This window comes from Megalobrama amblycephala, linkage group LG13 (genome assembly GCF_018812025.1).
Source record: "Megalobrama amblycephala isolate DHTTF-2021 linkage group LG13, ASM1881202v1, whole genome shotgun sequence".
In the NCBI taxonomy this organism is placed as follows: Eukaryota; Metazoa; Chordata; class Actinopteri; order Cypriniformes; family Xenocyprididae; genus Megalobrama; species Megalobrama amblycephala.
Window position 1 is genome coordinate 23,118,649 of NC_063056.1, and position 21,848 is coordinate 23,140,496.

Here is a 21,848-nt window from a genome sequence, read left to right on the forward strand (position 1 = left end):
TGGCTTGGAGAACTTTCAGACAGATGGAGCTAGCAGATAAAAAATGCAAATATATATGCAAATATGCTGATGTTCCTCTGCATCCTTCCAAACAGTGCCGAACCGTTCTAAAAGACCACTGGTGTCCTGTGGTATCTGGCACCAAGACCTTAGCAGCAGATCCTTCATGTTCAAGGTGGATCCGCGATTGTATTAGATTTGTTTGTCCAGTACATCCCACACATTCAGTCAGATTGAGATCTGAGAAATTTGGAGGCCAGAGCAACACCTTGAACTCTTCGTCATGTTCCTCATTCATGAACAATGTGTGCAGTGTGGCAGGTTGCATTATCCTGCTGAAACAGACCATCACCATCATTGTCATGAAGGAGGGGGGGGGGGGGGGGATAGTCTGCAGTGATGTTTAGGTAGGGGGCATGTGTCAAAGCTACTCAGGTCTTTACTCCTGTCCATTTCTCATGCAACATGTATTCTACAAAAAAGTGATTGCTCGCTTACAATCTAACCTACCCAGACCTTGACATGTGGCCTTGTTAGGAGATAATCAATGAAATTTGCTTCACCTATGAGTGGCCATAATGTTTTGGTTCGTCAGTGTATATAGACAAATATATTACGGCCTGTAATAGCCGACTTCCTCTACATTTTTTAGCAACCCTCCATCACCCCAACTCCTCACTCTTGGCTGGTTCACCCAGGGATACAGGAGGGCAAGTAGTCTTGGTTCGGGCCAAAATACAGAACTCGGAGAGCTCTCTCCTCGGACAGCACGCCAAATACGCTTACTTCTTTTACTCTATGTGATTATTTGTAATCATGAACTTGTGAAAAGAAGAAACAAGAGTGAACTGTACAAGAAGCCTGCCACCCACATTCACTCTGCCTGCTCAACGTATAACATAGACTTTATACTGGACCTACACAGCTGCTAACATTAGCAAATCAATCTGATGAGTACAGAGTAGAGGCGTGTCAAAAATAAAGAGGAGATTGATTAGGTCTTCGGCTCTTAAATGGATAGTTCACCCAAAAATGAAAATTTTGTTATCATTTACTCACCCTCAAGTAGTTCCAAACCTGTATGAATTTCTTTGTTCTGCTGAACACAAAGAAAGGTGTTTGAAAGAATGTTTGTAACCAAACAGATCTCGCCTCTCATCTACTACCATAGTATTGATTTTTCCTACTATGGTAGTCAATGGGGGTTGAGATATGTTTGGTTACTGACAATCTTCCAAACATCTTCCTTTGTGTTCAGCAGAACAAAGAAATTCATACAGGTTTGGAACTACTTGAGGGGGAGTAAATGAGGACTTCATTTTTGGGCAAACTATACCTTTAACGCTACTCAAACAGAACTAGGTTCCCGAGAAGTATGTAGTAGAATGAAAGCAAGCTTTACATGAAAATACCAGGGAATTTAAAAAAAGGATGGAAAACTCATGGAAATGATGTAGATGATAATATAGCCCACAAGGCAACTGTAGTACAGTAGAAAACCCAATCAGCTTGTTATTACTGTAAGTCACCACAGGGTGGCAGTAAAACAACACAAAAGAATATCACTGACATTGAGGTGTGAAATGTAGGATGGGGAGTCTACAAGAGGAGAATATGACCACACTCTCACAGTTGCTCAAGGAAAACATTTCATTTATTAAAATTCATATACAAAAAGGAAAAAGTTAAGTCCCTAGAAAAAGTATTTCTGTATGTACATTATTTACATGGTACAATGAGCAGCACTGGTCTGTGATGGGCTGAAACGAACATTTCAAGTCAGCTATAAGCCACTGTGGCAATGACCTCATGCTCTTGTTAGACGGTTTACAAGAGACATGAAGTGACGTTGCCTTGGCCATTGCCCTTTTATTGTAAAGGACCATGTGTGAGATTCAACTCAATTTATGTCTCTGTATAGGTTTTGCTGAGCATTTATTAGAGGGCTAACCTAACTGATAAACCAATCGTATGGCTCATTGTTCTTACAAAATGCAGCCTGCACATTTTAGCAGACTAATATTTGTGTTTTCACAACAATAAAAATAGAACTATACAGATCCTTTGTAAGTATATTGCAATTGAAAATATTTATAAGCTTTTCAGTGATTGTATTTGCGCTGCATCTGGCCACATTTGAACTTTTAAAACAGACTTTGACACAGTGGAGTCTCGACTCGGCTACTCAATACACGATACATTCATCTGGTGTTATGACACAGACGATAGTGTCGCCGCGTTTCAGCGCACCAGCATCAGAAATGATTGGCGTCACACACTACGTCCTTCATATGAAAGAGACAAAGGAAGATAAAACCTACACAATGAATATTCATGGCAGAAAGCAGATTTATACCACCGCTGACCGAAAGTAATGTAACTTATGCACTCTTTGCGTGAGCGGATTTGTGATTCATTGGCACATCAGTCACCTATGAAGTCTTTCGGTGTCTTCATGACCCTCTTTTGGCAAATTTATGTTTCAGAGTTAAAATTCAGAAGTGGGTGTCCATCAAAAGTGCAGCTGGGTCCATTAAAACGAGTGTTTTGGTCAAATGCAGAGTTTTAAAATGTTACGCCCTGATCAGTAAACTGCTGGGAATAATGCTGCGCTCCATTCAAAGGCGGATGTGGGATATATATTTTGGTTTCTATGACTTCCGACAAAATGGCTGTGTTCTTTTGGCTGATTTTTAATGACAAACAAAAAAAAATGTCTTTGCTGGTGTTTGATGATCCTCAGTGAAGATCATTTAGTCTTTTACACACCTGTCACTGCAAACATTTGCTAAACAGGTTTTATCATAGGAGATTTGTCTCATTGATGCATTTTATTTGCTTAACACTGAATGTTTTTTTAAGTTTGAGCAGGGTTCCCACAGGGTTTTTCTATTACTTTTCTAGTATTTTATGATGACGTCATTTTATTTTATTTTATTTTATTTAAAATTATCATTTTCCAGCACCGTGGGAACCCTGTTCTAAAGTTTAGGGGTCAGTAAGTTTTTTTTTTTTTAAAGAAATTAATAGTTTTATTCAGCAAGAATACATTAAATTGATCAAAATTAACATTTAAGACTTTTACATTGTGTCTAAAAAATTCTGTTCTTTTGAAGTCTTTTCATAAAACAAATCCTGAAAATTCAGCTTTGCTATCACAGAAATAAATCACATATTAAAATGTTAAAATATTAAAAGAGTTATTTTAAATTGTAATAATATTTCACAGTATTACTGCCTTGGTGAGACTTCACCATTCAAAACCATTCAAAAATCTTACCGCCCCTAAACTTTGAACGGTAGTGTGTACTTACATTTTGTTGAAATAGGAGTTCTTCACAACCTTCTAAGATGGAAATCTGACAGAAAGAAAGCTGGAAATTTCAGAGCAGAATGGAACGCAGCATTAGTCACGTGTGTTCACTACAACGCACATTACTTGTGACACGCTGGATGTGACCATAAACCATGTTCATCATGGTGAAGTCCTGATGATTCACTGGCTTTGTTCCCTATCAGAGCAAAAATAAATACAGTACATTTAATATTTCACTCAATAAATAAAACAAATCAGTCCTCCAACCTCAGATGCTCCTCGCCCTTAAAGCTGTGTGACTGCATCACAAATGAACAGAAACCATTTCTTAGGACAAGTTTTTTTTGTAGCGTTCAAACTGGAACCCTATAAAGGCTATAAAACACTAACACAAAAACAAAGCTGGGCTTGAAGTGTTCGGGTCGTTTGATTATTGTTGCTGTTCCTGGCTTTGGCTTTGCACCGTATCCATGTAGGGGACAGCCAGCTCGGGTCGGCGATAAAGCTCGCTCAGGCCTTCGAACTTGGAGCCCCAGCGCTGCAGGGAGTCGTAGCTGAAGCCCTCCTCCGAGATGGCCGATCCCAGAGAGCTGAGGCTGCCCGCGCTGGAGCCCGTTCCCTCGATGCAGTACACGTGGTAGGTGTCCATGGGGAACGCCAGGCTGTCGTTGTCGGCCTCCCAGATGATGCGCGACACATAGCTCTTGAAGTCCATGGCGCAGTGACCGCCGCAGCCGGCGTTGTGGTGGTAGGGAAGGGTGGCTCCGTTCGTGATGTTTCCACAGGGGTGGACCTCCTCCTGAGAGCCCTGGGATGACTTGATAAGGGGGGCGGTAGTGCAGGAGGAGGACTGGGACAAGCTGGAACACAGCGGCCTCTTCAGCTCAGTGATGTCATAGGCGTTCTGTTGGGCACATAGGTGACAGTTTTAATTCTGGAAAAACGCAATGACATTCAAACGTTTGGGGTTGGTAAGATTTTATGTTTTTGAAAGAAATCTCTTTTGCTCACTAAGGCTATATTTACTTAATCAAAAATATAGTAAAAACAGTAATACTGTGAAATATTATTAGAATTTTAAATAACTGTTGTCTATTTTAAAGTCCCCCTGTGGTGAAAATCAAGTTTTTAATGTTGTTTATATGTCTATGTGGTGTTTTTAATATGCTTAAAGACAAACCATGTGCAAATTCATGTCAACACCATTGCTGAGTGTAGGTGCAGTGATCTAAAAACACAGTTTGAAATCGCTGGTGTTTCTGACATCACAAATGACCTTGTAACCAATCGCATCAATGTGCTGGTGGCCTTTAGCATATCATTAACTATTACTGCTCTGAAGTAAGGGAGTCTCAAGAGAAGCCAGGTTATGCCAGTATATTTTTCTGTTGATATGAAAAATCAGGTAGATTTAGCAATATGGCGGGTGTATGATGTATATTACGATGTTATGATGAATTATATGCCTTTCTCTATTGCCGTTAAGTTGTTCAAAACGTTTGTAAGAATGCTGAGTTTTAGACGGCAGCTGTCTGACTCTGACATGGTGAACGGGAACATGGTTTGTGTAACATTAGCAACACATTATTAGCTGTTTGATAACATAGACAAGTAAAAGACTAATCATATTAATTACTGTTATGTGTCCGATGTTGTAAAGAGCGAAACCATTGTGCAGCATTCACCTCAGTAATTTGACCGAGTGGATCTCTGAGCTCATGCGAGTGAGTGGAGGCGGGGCTAATTACCATATTCATTGATCCACATATACTAAATATGGCAAGGGTGTAGCAGAATGAAGAATTTTTTTTCACTTGAAAAAACATTTAAATATGTAATTTTGGTGATCAAAGATGAGTTTTATGGGGTAAAATTATTGACTACAGGGGGACTTTAATAAATTTTATAATGTCTTTTATTCCTGTGATGCAATTTTCCGCATCATTACTCCAGTCTTCAGTGTCACATGATCCTTTAGAAATCATTCTAATATGTTGATTTGATGCTCAAAAAACATTTCTTAAAAGAATAGCATTTATTTGAAACTTTTTTTTTGTAACAATGTAAACGTTCTTATAAAAAAAAAAGTCTTACTGCGGATATCTATTCTCGGATATCTAATTATAATAAACGGATATCTATTCTCATGTATCTCATTGTTCATTTCTAGAGCCGGAATGCTCAACGTGATTTACACAAGTAAGATAAAAATGTAATTGTATAATATTGGCTGCAAGGAATGCTGCTCCAGGAACAGCAAAGAATGTTGATCAGGAAACATTTACTAAGTTCGAAATAGCATACTAAACTGCTACTCTTACTATTTCTGCAGTATACAGTATGTATACTGTGTGTGAATTTTTTGTATGTAACAACATTTAACATCTCATTATTTAAATGGACTGTCAGTTAAGACTTGAAATGCAATATAATGGTATTTTATTTCCGAGGTATCTGGATACTTGCCTGGAAAATCCAGCCTCACCACTGTACCAGCGGATGAGTCTGGTCGGCCATTGAATCAATTCGATTTCTAGGGCGGAGCAAATCCGAGCAAACAGGAAGCGGAGTAAACCAATCAGAGAAGGGCGGATATGACGTTAGCAAAGCGACAAGAGTCAACAGCGAAAAGTAAATAATTAATGTGTTTTTGGTCATTTAAAACTGAATTCACGGCTGAATAGAACAAACTCTCGGGTCTCCCGTGCGCAATCTTTGTTGATATTGAAGGGACTTTCGCCGCACTAGAGTGACGCTGTTTGCGTCACTGAAATAAACAAATCTGATTGCACGGTACGGTTTGGAGTTGACTCGAATCGCGCTGGAGGGCGGACTGACCAGACTGATATATCTTGTAGAAGATATATCAGTCTGGCCTTGCCAGGCAATCTGGATACCACTCTCTAATTAAACATTTTTTTGTCATGTGACTACAATATAGTATGAAAAACAGTATGAAAAACAGTAAGTAGTATGTCGACTGAACACTAGTATTCCATTCTGAGCATAGCTGTGCTCTTGTCTAAATGGTGTTGTGCAGATAGAGCTTCTAAAGTACTGAATGCTGCCACCTAGAGGAGGATGCCATTCCAGTGTTGGTGCTGATGGAGGTCATTCCCCTGACCTGAGTTTTACTGAAAGTAAATCAATACCTCCCCCGGCTGCCCTGTGTTAATGGAATACCTGGTCCTGCTCTCCTCCTCCCTCCTCGTTGTAGTTGAGGATGTTCTCCCGGATGTCCTCCCAGCTCTCGTGCTCCGCTGGGATGTGGTACACACCTCGCTTGCGGAACTTATTCCGACTGCCCTTCTGATTCCATACGGTCACTGCCACGAGCACAGCTGCAGAGGGAAGAGAGAGATTAAAACAAGAAAGATGTAACCAGTTATTTAAAGTTTATTTCTGTGGGTGGGTGTGCAGTAAGGTAAATGAAGGTAAATTAAAGTCCTTCACAACCCACTGTACTTCATAATGTGACATTCAATGGGATCCTATAGTTGAAGACAACTAATTAAAATGCATCCATTTTGCATTTTTATACACTGCCTTTTGGGGTCAGTTGTTTTTTGTTTGTTTTTAAGATACTTATATTTAGCAAGGGCACATTAAACTGATCAAAAGTGGAAGTAAAGTCTTTTAATTATTACAAAAACTAAATTCTATTTCAAATAAAAGCTGTTCTTTTGAACTTTCTATTCATCAAAGAATCCTGGACAAAAATGTGCTTCATAATATTACTGTTTTACTGTACTTTTGATCAAATAATCATCCTTGGTGAGCATCTTGCCAGTTCATGGATGGGAAGACTCCTCATTTCAATTAAAGGCAGATCAATCCGAAAATAACCCACCATTTTTTGACATATTTCTCTGAAGCCCAACCAATCCCATCACATTTTCACCTCAGTTGATGAGTGATTTCTTCCTGCCTGCATGTGGAAATGCTTTAAAAAGGATTTGTGTGTATGCTTGCAATGTGGCTGATGGGGTGTCAGAGCTGGCAGAGAGGCCTGGAGGGCACTGCCAGCCTGTCACGTCATTGTTGTACCTGTCTGAGGTGCACACACACACACCTGGCCTGCCGCGTCATTCCTACCACTGTCAGTTAGCTCTCTATTGACAGTTTTCCCAATACACTGTCACAAACTCAGAGGGTCACATCATGGTTCCACAATGATAACGGAGACTTTACCGCAACACAGACTTTATGACAATATATGGGTGTGTGTGAGGATGTCCTGATAGTTACCAAAAAAGACGAGCAGACACATGCTGATGGCTAGAATGGAGCTCGGACTGAGCGCAGCGAGACGAAGAGATTTCATTTGGCCGATCTCACACCACTGGCCCCTAAAGCCCTCTGGACAGCGGCACTGGTAGGTATTGGTGGAGTGAGCCAGGCAGGTGCCACCGTTACGACATGTGGTGGGGACACAGGGGGAGGGGGCACAATGCAAAAGACCTGTGCCCTCATCCACCACTGCAACCTGATTGGCTGGACATCTGGAGTGAGAGAGCGGACGTTGAAACAAAGAAAGATGAGTTTGACAGTAGAAACGGTGTGAGAGAGAGTGTTCACCTGCACTCGTGTTTCCTCCACAGGTCGACGCAGAACAGCGGGCTCAGGCAGGGTTTGGCGCTGCAGGCGTCAGAGTAGCAGCCGGGCACAACTCCATGCCGCTCCAGTACAGTACTAAACTCTGTGCCCTGACCATCCAGTGGCAGGGAGTGACCGTTCAGCCTTACATCCCGCATACAGCCTGTACGGTAAAAAAAAAACAGGGTGTAACTTTGTCAGTGTAACTTATTTTGTAAAAGCTACTTTTTATTTTTTTACTATTTATTTTAACTATTTATATATAGGTGCACTTTTTTTTTTCGGAATCTTTTGTAATACTACAAATGTATTTACTGTCTCTTTGGATAAATTTAATGTGTTCTTGCTGAAATTAATTTCTTCAAAAAAAAAAAAAAATCTTACTGACCCAAAATGTTTGAACAGTAGTGTATATATTATTGTTTGGCAGGGACAACTGTCAAATGATACAGTCTAGAGGTTATATACAAAAATATTTGACAACAGAATGCTGAGACTGACCAATCAGAATCAAGCATTTCAGAAAGCAGTTGAATATTAAAGGCACAATATGTAATTTTTCGCCACTAGAGGTCGTTTTTTTAAAACAAAGGCGTAGCTTGATGATGCCGTGTGAGTTATGGGCATTGTCGTCTTCACCTCCACAGCTGATGGAAAGGAATCCAATGGACTTGGGCAGAAATCATGTTCATGCATGAGCTTATGTTTTAAAATTTTATTAACATTACTGTGGTATAAGGCGGGAAGGGGCGAGAGCTATGGGAGCGGGACGAGGCCGCTGGAGCGAATGCTAATGTAGGTAGTGCACATATGAGGTCATTGACAGGCAACGCAATGGCACGATCCATGTCCTGATTAAAATTGCTGATTTCTCTGGAAAATTGCTGGAAACATTTGGGATAATGCAAGAACACAAGTCAACAAAATATATAGCATTGTTCTAGTGGTTTTTGGATATTTTAATTAAAAAATCGTACCTATTGTACCTTTAAGCTTTAATTATAAAAATCAAAAATGATAAAAACATCTGAAGAAGAAAACAAATTAATTCTCATCAGGAGATAAACAAAGCAAAATAGAGAAAAGTATTGGTATAAATTACAGCAATGAGGAAGAAAGGGAAGAGAAAACCCACCCTGAAAGTCTCCCTGCGTGTTCGGAGTGGCGCTGTTTCCCAGAAACACACTGGAGGGGTGAACTACTATTTCCTTCTTCTGACCCATGACCCCCGTAACCTCTCTTGAACCCCCGCCCTGCTCCAGTTGCAGGGTAAAGATGTTGTCATGTCGATGAAGGCTGACCAAGACCCACTGGCCGTGGTTCACACGCTGGCCTAATAGTTTGAGAGAGTGAGCGCCGTCCCCAAGGTTAGCACGAACAGTGAGGTACCCATCTACAATCTGAGAAACAAAAAGATGACACAGCGTTATAGTTTTAAGACATTTTCAGTGGCTCCAAAAAGTATTTGGATGCTTAAGGGATGCTTAACATGAACGTTACTGCATTCATGTGTATCACTCACCTCCAGGATAATGAACTCGTTGGTGTCACGTGAAGCCATGCTGAGCAAGCTGCCCATGGAAGAGCGTGTTCTCAACAGGAAGTGAGCTTGGGTCCTGCGTGGACTTCCTCCCCCTCTCAGCTGGTACCTCAACACACTGTCCTTCTCAAATGACCACTCAGGAAGTGCTATAACGTAACCAAACATTATAGAAACCAGAAAGATATTTGATGTTTAATATGGGGCTACACGCTGTTCAAAATTTTGGGGTCAGTAATGAGATTTTTTTTTTTATTATTCAACAATAAAAGTGACAGTGACATTTATGATGTTACAAATGATTTATATGTCAAATAAATGCTGTTCTTTTGAACTCCCTATTCATCAAAGAATCCTAAAAACTAATTGTTTCCACAAAAATATTAAGCAGTACAACAGATTCCAACATTAATAATAATAAGAAATGTTTTTTGAGCAGCAAATCAGCATTTTATAATGATTTCTGAAGGATCGTGTAGGTAAACATCCTTCGTAAAGGATCTAACCCATACTGAAGACTGGAGTAATGATGCTGAAAATTCAGCTTTACCATAAATTACATTATAAAATATATTAAAATAGCAAACAGTTATTTAAAATTGTAATAATATTTCATAATATAAATGTTACTACTGTATTTTTGATCAAATAAATGCAGCCTTGGTGACTAATGGTGAGTACAAGAGACTTAAAAACATAAAAAAAATTCTTACCAACCCCAAACTTTTGAATGGTAGTGTATATGAAGCAGGATTTTGGGCCAATGAAATGGAATTCATGCTGGTTTACGCTGGATTTTTCAGCAGGACAATGATACCGATTGTGTTGGCTTACCTTTGTCACACTTGTGTCCACTGTATCCTGGATGGCAATCACAGCTGAAGGAGCCCCATTCCCCCAAGCATTTCCCATGGACCCCACAGGAGGGTCCTCCAGCAGTCAGACACACACCATCCGTTAAGGCACATCCCGGGGCACTGTTCTCGCTCTCTGCTGGACTGCTGAGGTCGTACACCTGACAGAAAACAGACACGCAAACACAGAAAGGTCTGCGTCAGCACAATGCTGAACCTCATTGATCCGTATCGACTCGCTGTCAGAAAGTGGCTCAGGCAAATATCTGTTCTGACCAAACAAAAGATTGTGGATTGGAACCCGAAACACATTCGGTCTGAATTTCAGCCATGAAAAGAAAAAATGTTTAACACTGACAGAATCCAAATATACTCATTAAAACAAAGATTAATTCACAAACCATGAGTAATGAATTTCTGTGCTAATTTACATACAGCAGTGCATATGTGACAAAAAGTGCTTTGTACTAATGATTTGCAGCAGAATTAATTTTGTGGTTTTTGAATTAAGGCCCATGTCAATAAAAGAAAAAACATAGCTGAATAATGTTTTAAAATAGAAATATCTACACTGTTCTAATTTAAAATAGTATGCTGAAAATAGAAAGCCAAACGTCCAAATTATACACTTTTTTTTTGGAGTGTGCATTTCTGCATGAGTTTTTGGATATTTAACACATTCCCTTGAATAATGAAAGAAAAATTTTTGTAATAATTCATTTTTAACTTTTTCACCTGAGGAAAAATGCAGATGAATGTGAGGATGACCCTTCCACAGCAGTTAAGCAGGCAACTAATATTAAATATTAATGCATTTTAAGGTAATGATTTTAGCTAAATGCTTATAAAGGCAAATGCAAACACTGCATAACAGGTATGTACTTACCCATTTCCAGTGAAGTACAAACTTTTATTGCATAGTATAAGTATGTAAACTAGGATGGCAATCTTTTTTTAGTTGTTTTTGTTAAATTATATTTTGCCTCAGCCAAGATTCCCTCCAGAAAGTAAACTATACTATACTATACTATAACCTAGAAAAATAAACACATTTACACTAGTTTTACCTGACTGTCCACCACAAGGTTCCTCATACATCCCACAAATCCTTTGTAATTGGGGTGTAATTTACGGATTGAGTGTGTCTCTTTAACCCCACCCAACTGGAGAGGCTGGTAGATGTCCAAAAACCTGAGAAAAGAACATATGTGCATTTAGTTTAAATCACAGCCAGGAACCATGATTAGCTACTTGCTATTGCTAGTCAGAGGCAGGTGGTATTCTAGAGAGCATTTTATTGGACAAATATTTTTTATATTCCAAAGTGAAAGAGAAGATTGTCCTGGAAAAGAAAGACACTAGCATATTGTCCAGCTCAAAGTATGAGGCCATGACACTCTGATGCCATCAAAAATCCACAAAACTTTAGTTTTACTTTCATGGGTTCTTTAATAAACTTGGCTTTTAACAAATTTGGCAATCCTGGACCAGCATGCAAATGGTCTAAGCTGATCTTTTCACTAGGGTTTTTCTCTAAGCATTGATATTAAGATCAAATATACTTCAGCAGCATGTTTTTACCTTTCGCTGCCTGGCGTCTCTCCGGAGGCCTTGCACACCGACTGATCAGTGTCAGACATCTCTACTCCCAGGCCCTCCACCTCGTTCACCATGGCACCAGAGCAGTAGTCCAGAATCATCTGTACAGTCTACACAAAAACACACACACATCCACACAAATGATTTTACTACAAGGCAAAATTACACCACATCTGAGTGCAGGAGAGGTCACGTTTTATATTTTAGACCCAAATCCCAGAGGGCGATAAAGCTCACGATCTGCTTAACCCAATGAGAACCTCAAAGCTACATGATGATCTGGACTCTCTTACAGCTTCATATCTCAATGAAATTGAGGTGAGATAGAGAACATTATGAAGTTAAACAAAAATTCCTCAGGGAACGGCAACCTCCTAGTGTCTCATTTTGGTCATGCGCCCTCCATTTTCAATCTATGCTTCTACCTTGCCGTCGCTGATGATGTCGAGGTGATGCCAGCGGCGGTCCATGACAGTGGCTCTCGTGGACAGCTGCAGTGTCAGAGTCCCAGAGCCGTGATTCACACTCAGCACAGGAACTCCATTTTTTAACTCTGTTGAATTAAACAGAATAATGAAATTTCATTAGAAGACACACAGAATATTGACATGAGTGCCAACAGGTACACTACAGTTTAAAAGTTTGGGGATGGTAAGATTTTTATTCTCACCAAGTGTCTTATGCTCACAAAGGCTGAATTTATTTAATCAAAAGTATTGTGTTGTATACAAATAGTATTGTGAAATACTATTAAATTGTAAAATAACTATTTTCTATTTTTATATATTTTAAAAAGCAAATCTATTTTACAAAGCTTAAAGGGGCTCTCTGTAGGAATGACACCCAGTATTCAAAATAGGTACTGCAGTCCAAATTCAAAATATTGTTTGGCCCGCCCCCTTGTTCAAAGACGCGGGTTGCCAGTTTTTACAGCATATGGTTGCCAGCAACAATAGGGAGTGCAATTGACAATGAAAGCTGAGGAGACTTAAACACTGTAAGCTGATGAGTTGGTTTATCTGTTTTGATATGCTGTTGTTCATAGAGATATTTAGATGGATTCAGAGGCTTTTTAGTAGAGATGCACCGATTGCAATTTTCTTGGCCGATTCCGATTTCCGATTTTTTTGTTAGTGTGATTGGCCGATACATATTTTTTGCCGATTCCGAGTTTCTTTCTAAGGAACTATAAATGACAACATATACAGACAAAAATCGACTTTTCTTCGATGCAGTTTTATTTTCATAAAAAAAGTAAAAGTCAGTAATAAAATATAAACAGCTCAAATAAATGCAATAGAATAAAGAGAGCTATGAAACTAAGTTTTTCGGGTTAACTGGGTTTTTATTCAGGTAAGAAATACTACAGAAATTAAAGTAATGAAATGTAAACTAACACATTGTGTTATTTTGCATTGGTTACCTTAATTTCTGTAGTCTTTATTGCAAATAATTCTTACCATTAAAGTTATAAAACGTATTCAGTCAAGAGAAGAAAGTGATTTTCTTTGTCTTTTGTTCTTTGATTAACATGACAGACAGCAGCAGGAATATTGGACTGCTGTCCCTTTAAGAGTTTATGAACGGTGTTCAACGGAACCAATACTGTTACACATGACATGTGTTCACTTTCTTAGCTATTTAACGATCAAAACTGAGTGTGTTTATCTGTATACTCACCAAGATTGCCTGTGCCGCTGGTTTTGACATACTTTTGTATGTATTTGACAGTTTGAGCGCAGGAAGGCGCTTATTTTGGTACTTGTGACTCTGTTTGACTTATGTGTCTGTTTGAGACGGAGTGTGGCTTGTTCGCTTCACTTATATAGATCAGTGGTGCGCGCGCTTTCGGTTAATACTTAACCGGAGCAAATGAGACGAGTGAGAGAGAGGAGGCGCCCGCGCGGGTGTGTGTCACTTCACCGTGACAGAGAAGAGAGCGAGAACATGCAGCTGACGTTATTGCCTGATTCTCTGACACAGTTTGTTTGCTGGTTTCCATGGCTGCAATACGCGGTGTTTTCCGCCAACTGGCAACCTGTGATGTCGAAATACTATTGGATAAACTGGCAGCACGAGGTTTCACAGAGACCAAAACAAAAACAGACATTCCGACACGGAATGCAAAGTAGAATGTCTGGCTGTAGCATTGTTTTTCTGAGAAACAAGTAGGTGAACTTAGCATGTTTCCTAAATATCTGCAAACATATTAGAGTATTTTTATGCTTTATTAAAGTAAAAATCTTACATAGAGGCCCTTTAATTATTAGCAGCAATTGCTTCAGTCTTCAGAGTCACATGTTCCTTAAGAAATTATTCTAATGTTGTAAAATAGTTGTGCTACTTAATATTTTTGTGGAAATCGTGATACATTTATTTCAGGATTCTTTGATGAATAGGTAGTTCAAAGATATCATTTTTAAAATAGATTTTTTTTTGTATCAATGCAGAAAGCTTTACTCTCACTTTTGATAAATTTAAGGCATCCTTGCTAAATAAAAGCATTAATAATTTTCAAAAAATCTAAAACTTACTGACCCCAAATTTTTGCTCAATAGTGTATAACTACGGTAGATCACTGAAGCAGCATCCAATCTGGAACCATTCCACACATTACACCACAAAACAGCAGTTCTGGGCCTGAAAACTTGTGTAACTCATCTTGTTTGTGCTACAGAAATGAATGACACCTCAAATCATGCAGCTTGTTACTTTTCTAAGCATTCAGACTTAATAATAATTTTTGCCCAGAGGACCATAAAATGGGTGAAACGACCCCATTGTTTTGACCCCAGGCTATTTGGTGCCACTAGTTGTGTAAAAATTGCACACTTCACCTTTAACAAGTTGTCAAACTCATCATAGGGAAGCATATGACACTGGTACCGCAAACGCATGTGACATGAAAATCTAATGCTGTTTTATGCCCCCTCAGATTAGTTTTGACCCCCAGCAGTAAAAAAATGCTTATTCGTAATCAATTTGTGGTTAGTTTGAAATTGCTGTCACAGCAGTGGAGGGTTTTGGCCCCAGTTCAATAAAAACATGTACCAAACTGATGATGTAAGCTTATGCAAGGCCACGGAAGGGTCGTTTCCTGAAATCATATGACCAGTTGCATACTACAGTATTGGACAGGTGGTACAGAATCTGAATATGTGACCTTCACCGGTGACCTGATGTCAAGATCAATGCTGACCCAAACCGCACTCTCAAACACTGCTGACCACACACATTTACAAACATCTATCATTAATGGCTCACTTCAGATTGTGCTTGTTGCCATTAATCGATTGTAGTCACACAGTTAATTGATAGACAAAATTAATTTCATGCAGTGGTAACAAGAGAATCTTAAATCATGATGCGGCTGTGAAGGTTGTTTTTTCCATTATTGAGATTGGCTCTGAAGGCTTTGTTCAGGTTAAAAAAAAAAAAAATCATGTTTACATATGCAGAACAGATTGAGTAATTTTTTCAGTCATTCGGAAAATGATATGTATGTTATTGTTAACACAAAAATAAGATAAAAAATTATTAAAATAAGAGCCTAGAAATTGTTTTTGGTAATAATAATAAATAATATAATACAGTGCTTCCCACAGGTTTGAAATATACTTGCGGTGGTAGCCGGGCGAAAAATCCTCCTATTACCCACAACACAAAAATGGTCTACTACATGTGTCAAACAAATAATGTGATTTTTAATAGTATTTTTATTTATTGAAATTAATTTTAATTGCATGGTATATTACATGTAATTACATACTAATATTATGCATTATTATGCATTGTAAATTATGCAAAATTACAGCATTTAAATGGTTCACCTTTTCCTATGTTCTCCTTGCTGTCATATAGTGTCTCTCTGTGAAAGGGACACAGATTTTACTAGTAAAATTTATGAAATGAATAATATATGTGTCAAATAATGTCTTTTCTTCCTGTGGGGGAGACTACAATAATTTACTATGAAATGAATGGAAATCAAATTAAATACAATTTATTGTGTAACCAAAATACCAATAATGCCCAAAAGAAAAAGAAAAACTTAGCGTGTGACTTTTAATTAGGCTATAAACAAGCCCGAAATACACCGGGACTCTTATTTTGAAATGTCTGTACTATTGCAGGCTGATCCTTCAGATTCTTACAATCGTCTAAAACATTTTATATAAAGGCCATGAAGTAGACTTTGTAATAATTCATCAACTTGTGTTCATTAGCAATCGCTTGGCATAAATCTGCGCTTTTCACTGATTGAGAATCACTTTGAAGTAGTCTGAAGCGATGTTTTGCGCGAGCGCCCCCTTGTGACTTTGCAAAATGCAGCGCCCGTGGGAATGTCAGCGGGAGTAAACAGTTCTGACGCACACATAACGAGCAGGTATGAAACGACTAGTTTATCGATCGCGGATGGTTTCATTATCTTGCGCAGATATAAAAGTATAAGAGGATAAAAATAATAAAAGCAAAAATGTATCTCCAAATATACTTGGGTGGCCGTTATTATACGTGGGCGGCCCGCCCAAGTAAAGTCTATGTGTGGGAAGCACTGTAATAGTATATAAACAATACATTGTACATTCTAAAGTAACACTTGTACAATAAACAGTGAATCGTGACAATTTGCCATACATACCCAGAGCAATAAAGTCTTCTTTTTCTCCGGGTTGAGGTGTTCCTATTGGGCCATTATAGAACAGCAGGCCATTGGCTGCCTCTGTGATGAACTCTAGAGAGATGTGGCTCTGGAAGCAAGGCCTTATTGGAGGGAACCAAGCATAGCCATTGCCAAGGAAACTGTGTTTAGTTTGCTGGCATTCTGGCCCATCAAACATAGGGGGACATTTACACCTGCAACAGAGCAGTAGATCAGCCATTAGTTAACCAAATGTGAACAAATTAAAACAACGTTTATTCTATCATATATAAAAAGAAGCAGTTATTAAACAGATTTGAGTGGTAGAATACTAGACTGTTCTACCTGTAGCCTAGTTCACTATCCACACAGGTGCCTCCGTTCAGGCAAGGGTTTTGTGAGTACGAGGAGCAGTGCAGGTGAACGGCCTCTCGAGCGAGGCAGCCACACTGAGCGCTCGCTTTGGCTGAGACAGACACCAAAGAGACATTCCCGTTGTTCAGTGTTTTAGGGGTGTCACTGAATGTCACCTTGCTAGAGCAGCCACCTGTCTGGCTGCAGGCTGCATAGGTGCACTCGTCCACCCCCACCTGTAGAATGGTCACACCCAGAGCGGACTCCAACTGAAAGAGAAGTACAAATCGTACTTGAATTGCATAATTCCATAATTTATTACTTTTTACTATATTTGTTTATTAAAATTTTGTAAAATGTTTTTTATGAGCTTTTATGGGTCATCAATATAAGAAAAAGAACACAACCTGTCAAAACATGTGTGTTTCCCAACATTACTACAAAAAAACAAAACAAATTTTTTTTTGTAATTTAATTTTTACTTTATCATTTGTTTTTCCATTTGTAATTTTCTTTTTCTTTATTAATTTTAGTTGTTTGGGAAAAAAGAGCTTGGTCATTCTCAAAATAAAATAAAAAATAAAAATAAAATAAAGTAGTATGGGAAAATCTATACAGGCTTGGATCGACAAAAGCATGAAATTGGAGGATTTTTCATCCTTTCATTAACATATGGAAATATTATTTATCCAAATATATTAATATTCAACTTACTAGAGGAATAATCCAACACAAGTGATTTACCATAATCATTTTTTTCTTTTTTTCTTGTGGTTGCGCGCATGTTTGTTAGTATGAGCGTGTTTGTTCTGGAATGACGGGGGTCCGTCTCAGGGGCAGTCCATCACATCCCTCTGCAGCGGCTCTAAAAATGTCAGAGCAGCTTCCTGTGTAGTGCATCAACATCATCTCGGTGAGAGCATTAGCACCATGCTGGCGTGTGAAGAGCGCTCACTCTAAACCTGATTTATAGACTGGTGGATGCTGCACAGAAAGCAACATGTTCTTTCTATCCATCCTTCCCTCCCTCCCTCCCTCCCTCCTTCCCTCCCAGCATCCTTGCTCGCCTCCCAGTCCCAAAGCGGCAGCCCACCATCTCATACCTTACATGGAAATGAAATATTCATTGCCCTATTGAAAAGTGTGTCTCTGAGTGCAGGTGTTAGACGTGTGTAAACATGAACTTCATAGACTCCATGTCTGTGCCTATGTGAGAAACACAGGAGACGTGGATTGGTGTGAAAGTGTGAGTTTTTGTGTGTTTGTCTTTGTCACCTTAGCTTTGTGCATGGACACGTAGCCGTGGAGTTTCTCCGGCTTATAGTATGGGGAGCCATGGGCAGCAAACCACACGCTGAGGTGATGCTGAGCTGGCTGGCTGCCACTAGCCAGGCTGAAGACATCAACGTTCTCCATATCAGTCTGGAAGAGCTGGGACAAGAGGCGGCGGAAACGCGTGTATCGGCTCTCCTCATTTGTTGATGCTCGGAAGAATTCATTTGCAGTCAGGTCTGTGCGTAACAAACACACACGTACAACTTACCAACAATGTAAAACCCAAATACATTTATTAAAGTGAGTTTAACATTTGATTTTTTTTACAAATTAAAATCTTTCCTGCACCAAAATGTAGTTGTATTTATTTAATTTTGAACGTTTTACACATTTTCTCTCACCCTATTATTATTATTATTTTTTTTTATCCTGTCCCTTTAAGATGTCGATGCAAAGGGCCTCTTCGCATGTGAAACGAGTAAGAGCACTTACTCACGGGCTTCAGATTGCATTATCCTCATTCATCAATATCAGCCTGCATTACATTGTGACAGATTTACAAAATCTGCATTAGGGGCTTTCACACCAGAGGAACCTTTTCATAGTTCCTACAACTATTGGCGGAAATACCCAGATTTTGCTGTGTTCACACTGCAGGAACTAGGAACGATTTTAGTTCTAGGAACTCCTTTTGGGGGAACTAAATTAGCACCTACTTCAGAGTAAGGTCTAAACCAGCACTATAGGAACTACCAGTGATGTAAGTGTATGCTGATTGGCCGAATGCACGTGAAACACCGGAAACCGGCATTTTTAAAAAGCCGAGTACACATACAGATTATAGCCTATATATTTACTCCACAAACTAACTCTATGAACATGGAAAACAATGATAGATGGACCTCTCGAGTTAAGAAGAAGGGACTGAACAAAAGATGATGTATTTCTGCTCAGCTAGTGACATTGGACATCAACCACACTGCAAACGCTAATACTTTTTAATATACTGTCTTCTTTCTTTGCATAACAATTCTATCTAATAACAATATTTGACAGGCTGTTAAACAAATCGTAAGCTAATGAAGATTGTGAGCGCTGTGTGCTCAGGCTCTGGCGTTCTCAGCGCCATAACAATAAAGGTCTGTTGCACAGTCAAAATAAGTCACAACAACAAGCGCAGCTTACGTCACTTCATAGTTCCTATTTGTGGTGCGAATGCAACCAGGAAAACGTCCCTAGGGAAACTATTAGTTCTCGGGGACCACCCTAGTGGCTAGTTCCTAGAACTACCCAGTGAGCCCCTATTGAAATATGATGCACATATTTTTAAGTTAAAGCGAAATGGACTTAAAAATTAGCCACTTTTTCTAATGGGATAACAGGGGTATAAATTCATTTTATTGATGTATTTGCGTTTCCGACATCATATATTCAACCATTTAGGAACATCCCAATTTTTCTGCTTAGTTTCTTTTATACTTGAGAAGAAGTTTCAGTTTCCAGCTCTGGAACTCACAGTATGTTTACATAGTTTTATTGCAAGAAATCAAAGAAAATGCAATTTTTCATGTTATGAACTCTTTAAACATAACACTTATGCATGCATATGTTTTAATAACAAAAGTGAGCTGGTCTATATTCAGATTTCAGTTTCCTTGAAAGGAAGAGTCACTCACTGGCCAGTCTGATGGAGCCAGCATTCCTCAGTGCCTCCTCCTCCAGGTCCATCACTGTGACCTCAGCCGATGAGGTGACGTCAGGCCAGCTCTTATCTGCCACCCTCACCTGCAGGCTGTAGAATCCAGCTGGTGTGCCCTCCCGGATGCTCAGCTGACCGTTGTTCTGGTTCAGGCTGAACTGCCTGTGTGGGGAAAAGGATGAGAATTAATGCATGACTCAAGATTCAACTAGTGTGTTGGTGATCATCTTGATTTACCATATTTAAATATTTATAATAATAAATATTAAAAAGAAAAAGTATCATTTACTCATGTCATAAATTAAGATGTTTAAAAGAATATCTGGTCTGTTCCTCACACAAAGCTATCTTTATGACTGTATAGGAGTAGTGCACAGGACATATTGACCACTGTTATTATGATATTTTGTCATTTTGGAGCTCGACAACATTTGTCCTCCCTCACTTCTTATTGAAAGGAAAAGAGCAACATCAACATTCTGTCTCTGTTTGAGAGAAGAAAGAAATTCATACGGGTTTGGAACAATATGAGGGTGAGAAAATGGTGTCAGAATTTCCATTTTTGAGTGAACTATCCCTTTAAATCTTGACATGCCAAAATGAAAGTAACTGTACAGTAACTGGAGATTCATTCCAAGGTTCATTCCTGTATCATCACACATGAAAGAGCAGCACCGATGCTGTAAGATGACTCAAGCTGTATTATTAATGGTAGTGTGTATATCAGTGAAAGCACTTATGTCAACTCGTGTCTGCTTCTCCAGATGTGATGACCATGACAAGGACACTTCTGCTGCTCTGGATAAGAGATTCCAGGAACAGCTGGGCAGCACCAATATCTCTTTCTCTTTTTGTATGGATACACTTTTTCTCTGTCTAGGTCACAGTTGTGTTATCCATGCTTTGTGTTCTGAAGTGTTGTCCTGTGCATATTTTCCCTGTTTTAAGCATAAACCATCACTAAATTGTGTTAGATTTATGCTTAAAAATATAATCAGCACCAAATCAGCATATTAGAATGATTTCTAAAGGATCATGTGACACTGAAGACTGGAGTAATGGCTGCTGAAAATTCAGATTTGCTTCACCTGAATAAATTACATATTAAAAATACATTAAAATAGAACACAGTTATTTTAAATTGTAATAATATTTTACAATATTACTGTTTTTACTGTATTTTCTGATACATGAACTGTATTTTTGATGAAAAAAACATGACCCCAAATGGTATTATATAAGAAATGTAAACTTAAAACCCAAGATATATGTTCTGAAATCTACTAAAATCTTCTCAAATAAATTTATCTTGTTATAAATATGTATTTATTTTTATTGCAAGCAAGACAAAAATACAGATTAAGAAAATTATGTTGTCTTCTGTCATGTTGCTGACGTGTGTAAACTACTCAGAGTCAAATATAAAATCAAATGCCTTCGTGACTCTATCTACTTACCCGAATTTGCACAGAGCAATTTGCTTCTGGACAACATGGAGGAAAGATTTGTGGAATTTTATACCGTTTTGCTGAAATATATGGATGAGACGATTGCAGACTTGCGATTTCCTTGTCTACTGCTCACTGCTATCTCATGCAACCAGATTTCAAACAAATTTTACATTTATTGTTGTATTTGCATCTACAGGCTTGTGTGAGTGATGAGCTTCTGTCTTATAGTGTGCACTAGGAGGACAAGGACACAAAATGAAAATGACACGTCTATTAAAGCAACACTGGTTTATGGCTCTTAATATGCTGCTTGCAGTGAAGCTATGCTTGGTCTTGTAACTTCAGACATTGTGCAGCAAGGTCGCTAAACTCACAGTAGCCACTGCTCAAATTAAATTCAATCATGTTCATATAACAGGAATAGAGTTCCACCTCGATGGTAACCTTCAGCTCCGGTGCCAAATTAGGTACTTAACTGTCAAGTAAGCACATGAAAAACTGCTTGGATCGAAGCTATGCTCT

General features: G+C 38.8%; 1 protein-coding gene across 4 annotated transcripts in view; it reads right to left on the reverse strand.

Annotated features, from left to right (window-relative positions):
* Positions 1-3,110: 3,110 nt before the first annotated feature.
* The window catches only part of si:dkey-22o22.2 (neural-cadherin), a 176,812-nt gene continuing 158,074 nt past the window's right edge, over positions 3,111-21,848 (reverse strand). For all 4 annotated transcript variants that reach the window (XM_048152638.1, XM_048152637.1, XM_048152636.1 and 1 more), the window contains 14 exons: positions 19,853-20,037; positions 18,177-18,412; positions 16,893-17,170; positions 16,548-16,762; positions 12,331-12,458; positions 11,888-12,015; positions 11,374-11,497; positions 10,287-10,467; positions 9,435-9,601; positions 9,048-9,312; positions 7,895-8,075; positions 7,565-7,818; positions 6,500-6,657; positions 3,111-4,220 (listed from right to left, as the gene is read on the reverse strand). In XM_048152638.1, coding sequence (XP_048008595.1) covers positions 3,747-4,220; positions 6,500-6,657; positions 7,565-7,818; positions 7,895-8,075; positions 9,048-9,312; positions 9,435-9,601; positions 10,287-10,467; positions 11,374-11,497; positions 11,888-12,015; positions 12,331-12,458; positions 16,548-16,762; positions 16,893-17,170; positions 18,177-18,412; positions 19,853-20,037 — 2,974 coding nt within the window. In that variant the 3' untranslated portion in view covers positions 3,111-3,746. The remainder of the gene's footprint in view (positions 4,221-6,499; positions 6,658-7,564; positions 7,819-7,894; positions 8,076-9,047; positions 9,313-9,434; positions 9,602-10,286; positions 10,468-11,373; positions 11,498-11,887; positions 12,016-12,330; positions 12,459-16,547; positions 16,763-16,892; positions 17,171-18,176; positions 18,413-19,852; positions 20,038-21,848) is intronic.